This window comes from Cynara cardunculus (assembly GCF_001531365.2).
Source record: "Cynara cardunculus var. scolymus isolate 2C chromosome LG 8, CcrdV1, whole genome shotgun sequence".
In the NCBI taxonomy this organism is placed as follows: domain Eukaryota; kingdom Viridiplantae; phylum Streptophyta; class Magnoliopsida; order Asterales; family Asteraceae; genus Cynara; species Cynara cardunculus.
Window position 1 is genome coordinate 1,721,248 of NC_037535.1, and position 6,745 is coordinate 1,727,992.

Below are 6,745 nucleotides of genomic sequence, written 5' to 3' on the forward strand. Positions count from 1 at the left end.
ATATCGAACATCTAAGGAATGTGCGAAGTGCACACTTGTTTGAGTTTATTTTGATTAGGGGCGAAACGCCCTTATCGACGGGGGTTCGAGGGCAGCGCTCCCAGTGGCAAGGTCCAAGGGGCAGAGCCCCTGGCTGGGGTCGAGAATTTATTTTTCCCGGGTAATATTGCTTTGTGAACAATGCTTTAAAAATCCGAATTTGAAAATTTTAACCCGGTTTTGATGACCACTCTAGAGTTAAATTCAAACTTACAACTCTGAATTTTCCCAGATTTATGTTGTAAGTCTGGAGGTCACCCTAGAGTTGAATTCAGACTTACAACTCTTAATTTTCCCATAATTATGTTGTAAGTCTTGGGGCCACTTCAGAGTTAAATTCAGACTTAAATTCAGTTAAACAATGAAAACAGGAAAATAAACGTGTAGAGGGACAAATGTCACTTAAATAGACCTATCTGAACCGTAAGTGAAAATTGTGTCTACATACATGTTTAGGCGTGAAAAATCAATAACCGTCGCATAAAAACATTACACGTGTCCATAAAATTACTTATTTATTAGGGGTGTGTGTGTAGATATATATATATATATATATATATATATATATATATATATAGGGTCTATTCAAAGGATAACTGGGTTGTTTGTGGTAACTGTGAGAACCAATATTAACCACAAATCAATAGATAAATTAGAAAATTTATAAATTTGGTAATTTTAAATTAAAATCTTAATGCAAGGATTTTTTGGTATTTTAAAACTCTCCTCTCTCCTCTCTCCGGCCACCGTTCTCCGGCCTCCGGCCACCGTCCTCCGGTGATACCACTATGATACCACTGTGATATCTAAAAATATTGACTCTATTAAACAAAAGATACATTGTGATACCTAATCATATATAAGATGCATAATGATACCACTGTGTTACATCTTCAATCGATCATACAAACGACATCAATGTGATACCCAAGCACATATATGATGCATTGTGATACCATTATAGTATCACCGGAGGACGGTGGCCGACGAACTGTGACCGGAGGACGGTGGCCGGCGAACGGTGACCGGAGGACGGTGGCCGGCGAACGGTGGCCGGAGAGAGAAGAGAGGAGGGAGGAAAGTTGTAAAACACCAAAAATATTCTTGCATTAAATTTTAATTCAAAATTGCCAAAATTATAAATTTCCTAATTTCTCTATTGATTTATAGTTAATATTAGTTCTCACAGTTACCACAAACTAATTAGTTCTTATTTGATTAGGCACACATATATATATATATATATATATATATATATATATATATATATATATATTAGATGCTGAACCAATCATGAAGACAAATTGACAGTTCATGGTGCAGCTACAAAAAGAGAAGGTATTATTACTTTTTTCATCATAAATCATATTCTCCTTTACAAATACAATGTTTCTGTTTTTATGACCACCAACCCTACAACAAATCAATTATATGTCCACCATTTAAAGAATACCCTTTTTCCTCTATCTACATATACCATATGTATGTATACATATATATATATATATATATATTATATATATCTACCCTTGAATCCAAAATCCAAAAAAAATTACCAACCAACAAACTGTACTTGAACTCACTCCGGGATCGATCCATCCATCCATCGTCATCGTTCTTTCACTCCCCATGACAAGATACTCGTGTTTTTATCGGTTTTAGCTTCAACCCCATGCTTTCGGGAGAGAGAAGTTCCGGGGCTATGCAAGACGGACTCAGAGGGCTCCTCGGGCTGCCCGTGAATTGGCTCGGCCTGTACAGTCCATACCCCATTAGAAAATACTCCATGGGTATCAGCATTGCATGTGGCTGCTCTTCTGTCACCATTGATCCACAAACCTGTACCTGTATTGTACATAATCTTGAATTAGCATACCTATTCTTGTTAATCAAATTAACCGAAAACCAAACGAATCCATTATATCCCACACAGAGGTAGGGTCTGCGGGTAGGATGCATCTAGTAAATCCTACATAGAGGTAAGAGTCTCGGGGTAAGATGCATCCACAGTATATCCCACGCAGAGGTAGGTTCTGTAGAAAGAATGTACGCAGGTCTTGCCTCTGTCTCCAAAGAGTTTCAGATTAAGCACTATAGATATATAGGTCGCGTGCAGGGGAAAACCGTAAAAAAAATGAAAAACTGAGAAACACCATGATAACCGTTCACTCTACAATATTGCACATGTGTATACAAATAATTTGTAAGCAATTTATCCAGTATGCACATGTGCACAAAAACCAAGAAACTACTTCAATTACTTCTATGCAAATGTGCATACCGGTCCAGATGAAATGGGTTACTAGGTCGTTCCAAAGTTTTTCAATTTTTTGAAGGTTTTCCCCCGAACCTCCCTCTGTACATGTAACATATATAGGGTTGGTTTCTGGTGAGAAGGAGAGTTAAAGGTGCGAAGCGTAAGAAGGGATCTCCACCCTTAGATGCACATTAGGATGAGACGCACCGGATCAATCCCCGTATCAAGCGCGACTCATGGGTGGGTTTGAGATTAAAAGCGATCAAGATTCTTAAGCTTCTCATTTAACTCTCCTTCTCATACGATCTTCGCCTATGTGTATATATATAAAATACCATATTAAAGCAATGCATATATACCTCAACTAAAGCACTATATCTTCGGTCCAACTTTCCAGTCATGTTGAGGGCTTCCGAATGGAACGGGGAGCTATCACCGACAAAGATAAGTGTTCTGCATTTTAGCTTCTTCAACCCTTCAGTAATGTCGGGTCTCCTACTCGTTCCAACAAAACAGAAAAAGCGGGAAAAAAGTTTAATATCTTGATCCTCGAACAGGAAGACGCTCATGAAATAGTTTGGTTCCCAGTTATACCTATCGATTGCTTGAAGATACCGCCATACGTTAATGCTCTGTCTTTCATCCAATAACTGCAAACGAAAAATATGCTAATAAGCATAACATTCGACCATAATGAAATGCAGATAGCAGGATACAAACAAAATTTAAGAACAACTTTATTATGACATCTAGACGTATTCGGCGTCCTATAAAGCCGATATAGTTGTAGTGATTGAAATCTAACAAATGTGAAGATAAAAATAACGCCTATTTGACCTATACGTCAACCTGCATGTTCCCGGAAGAGTATAATCGCCAAGAAACGTCAATAAAAAAGTATAAACAAGAAGTGTGATATCAGAAGATCGACTAACCTTTCTGCACGCTTGAACTATATCAGACTCCGGGATTTCTGGATTACCACGAACATCCTGATTTGATTCAAAGATATCTCGTTAATTAGACCCCATAGAAACGATATATTGTTATAAAGACCTAACGGCAAGAAGACCGAACGTACCTTACTGAAGTATCTTTGAAGTAAACACTCTTTTAGCAATCCACACATACCGTAGTAATACAGCAAATTCGACATCAGCTACACATCGAAAGTAATATTTAACTCAAAAATCTTAATAATTGGATTCATTTCATCCAAAAGAACAATGGTTTGCCAAAAAAAAAAACGAACCTTATTGTAAAACCATTCGGTCCAAGAAGGTGCTTTGCAAAGAGGAGAAACAAGTATAAGACCAGTAACTCTGTCTCTATACTTTATCTGCAATATAAAACCATAGTTTTTGGTCAAACAAGTCCGTAAAACGTCATTTTATATGCCTAAAAATCAAGAAGAGAGTTAACAAGCAGTCTCACCGCAAATAGCGTAAGAATATACGCCCCTGCCGTTGCCCCCATACACATCACTGCACCAAGCCTTAAACAACAAAAAAACAGATTCTTCTATGAAATTAACCAAACGAAACGGACCCGGTAAATCCCCTCGAAAGTAGGGCCCGGGAAGGCGTGATGCATATAGATGACATGGATGTCAAATTTTGCTTAGTGGAACAAAGTTCAAACCTTTCCTAGTTTTTACCCCGATCTTGTAACATTTAATGATGTGGATGTCAAATTTTATCGTCCACTTTGCTGTAACCCTTTCGTAAACGGGTATCCACATCATCAAAAGTGTACAAAATAGGAAATTTTGAAACGTTTTTACATTGACGGAGGAAAAAGATTATTCGATACATAAAATAGGAACTAAACCAAACTTTGATGCATTGTTTTGGAAAGAGGACGACATTTCTGGCAAACTTTGATGTATTTTTCCGAATTGTGGTGGTAAACTTACCTAAAATAGTTGAGGACTTCCAGAATCTGATCACAAAGATCATCAACAGACGGTATGGGATCATCGGAACAGATCGCTGCTGCTCCTAACTGCAACGGCTCTTGTACAAATCCCAAAAGAGAATTTTACGTTAATAATAAAATTCAGCAAACTTTCGTGAAAATGGATCAAGAAATTAAATACGAGTTAGCACGTTCACAAACCTCGTGCCCAGGTGGACTGATGTGATAAACGCAGAAATTATGGAGGAGCAAAGAAGCTGCTTCGGGACAGAAGAATAGTCCTTGGAAACACAACATATCTGCCCAAAATCAAATCTTGATTAGACCAAACGAAACTACAAAATAAAAGAATTTACAAGGGTCTTCACAAAAAGAGTCGCTCTACTCTTGGGGGTAGAGGTTTACCCTCACCGGATCCCACTTCAGGTGAGAAATACTGGGTTATAATAAAAGAGAACATGAAATTAGTGTTGCTTACGATTTAGAGCTAAATCAGGATACGTAATCAACGGCGGCTTTTCTTGGTCTCCATACACAATTACAGACACGGAACCACGGCCAGTCCTAATGATATGTTCCTGAATACAGAATTCACACCACATCTCAAACATCAACACCATGAGACTGCCACAAAAAGGGTACAAATTATCGACAATTATGGGATTTTGTTGTTCTAAAAGGAGATGGCTGACTTAGTTTTTATAAGAACAGTCGTTTGTTTTAAGCTTTAAGACGAAACTTTTTCCTAATTCAAACTTGTTATATTCCACTCGAATCGGCTGAACAGTATTATATAAAGAATCCTAAAACTATATAAAAAATGAATAATAAAGGACACGCTGGCTCATAATCATAGGTTTCTTGAAATGTTGATGTAAGTTTATAAATAAATGAAAAAAAGGAATCCAATGACGATTATAATATAATCGATATCGACGGATAAACTAACAAGCATAATAAGGGACTTTTATGCTAAGATAATGAGATATAACCTCAAGATAATGACAAGTTGACAACACATCATCTTAATGCTTTCTATGATAGCAAGTTTTTACCATTAAACAAGAATCTTGGATTAAAACTCAAGGCAAGTGAATCAATATGAAGTAATTCAACAAAATTCCAAATTAAAAGTAAATGTGGCTTTGCAAATTCATCTTTTTTTAGTTTGTGTAAATTCATCAAGAAGAACCCCTAATCAAGATACGGATTCAGCTTTAAAAATCGAATCTTTAATGTAATGAACACCCATTAGAATAGAATTTATCCCTGAAAATTGGGTTTTTTTGGATTTTATAGCAATAGTTGCAAGCAATCTCTACCTTTGGATTAACTTTCAAAATGAAGATACAAACAGAGGAATTAAAGAAACAGCTAGCAAATTGTTGACCATATACATGATTTCACGAACTTGTTGGCTTGGGATATGAATAATCTTGAATTTAATATTTCAAGAAATTGACGGTGGAAATAGAAGTCAACAGATCTATGATTCCAGAAATCACTCGTTTACAGCTTAAATTGTATTGTCAGCAAAGAGGCAAAAGAGAAAAAAAAAACCTAAACACCAAGAAAAGGGATTTCTAATTTGGGTATAAATATGAGTTCATCCCCAAAAGAGTATCTAACACATCCACTATACCACGAGATAGAAAGAAAAGCAAATAAACAAACTCAAAGACTACGAAAATTTTAGTTAAAACCAAATGGGCATTTCATCAAACACCTTACATTCAAAATAAAAATCAAGCATTTTAAAGTAAACAATTCAAGAACTGAAATGGGTATGAAGAAATGAGTTTGTATTCAAATGAGTACGAAGAAATCAGTCAAATCACACATAAATTGGATTAAAAAACACTCAAGAAATCCAATCAAACACAAACCTTTCCACCAAGATAGATGGTTTCCATATCAACAGAGACGGAATCACTTGAATCCGCCATGACCGTAACTTCTGTGTCTGAAAAGAACCCCAGAAGCCCTTCTTCTTCTTCTTCCTCCCCCCTCTCTCTCTCTCTCTTCTCTCCTTGTGGGTATTACTTTCTCTCTCTAAAAACTTGTATACATCTCTTATCATTTATAAGCTGTAAGCATCGGTGGCTTATATACGAAGCAATTCTTCATCTCTTTCCCTTTTCTGTATATAATTTGTTTGTTTGTTTGTTTGTTTCTCTCTCTCTACATCTGTCTGTGAATTATAAACATTAAAAATTATTTAAAAAATGTTGAAAAATCATAAGCTGCGGTTAGCCTCCACCGACGGTATTCTCTCACATGGGGACGTGGAGGATGATAGCGATTTCTCCTTGACAACGGGTCTTAACCCGACCTTTGGTTAAATTTAACCATGGTTACCGACATCTTGGCCTTTTTAGGCATTAACTCATGATGACATCGCCTCAAGCAACTCTTTTATCAGGATATTTATTTTGGAAATAAATTGTATTATCTTGACAAAGTTCATCGACCTAAGCTTAGATATTTGAATTAGGGGTGTGAAAAATTAGGGTGAACAGTAGAATCGGGTAT

General features: G+C 36.5%; 1 protein-coding gene across 1 annotated transcript; it reads right to left on the reverse strand.

Annotated features, from left to right (window-relative positions):
* Window positions 1–1,357: 1,357 nt before the first annotated feature.
* Window positions 1,358–6,299, reverse strand: LOC112516700 (protein NDL1-like). The gene is made up of 11 exons (XM_025123898.1): window positions 6,100–6,299; window positions 4,692–4,791; window positions 4,415–4,512; window positions 4,212–4,300; window positions 3,731–3,791; window positions 3,549–3,635; window positions 3,378–3,455; window positions 3,232–3,288; window positions 2,891–2,946; window positions 2,656–2,791; window positions 1,358–1,884 (listed from the first exon to the last, which is right to left on the reverse strand). The coding sequence occupies exons 1-11, from the start codon at window positions 6,157–6,159 to the stop codon at window positions 1,660–1,662; spliced, it is 1,047 nt and encodes a 348-aa protein (XP_024979666.1). The 5' UTR covers window positions 6,160–6,299; the 3' UTR covers window positions 1,358–1,659.
* Window positions 6,300–6,745: the final 446 nt, after the last annotated feature.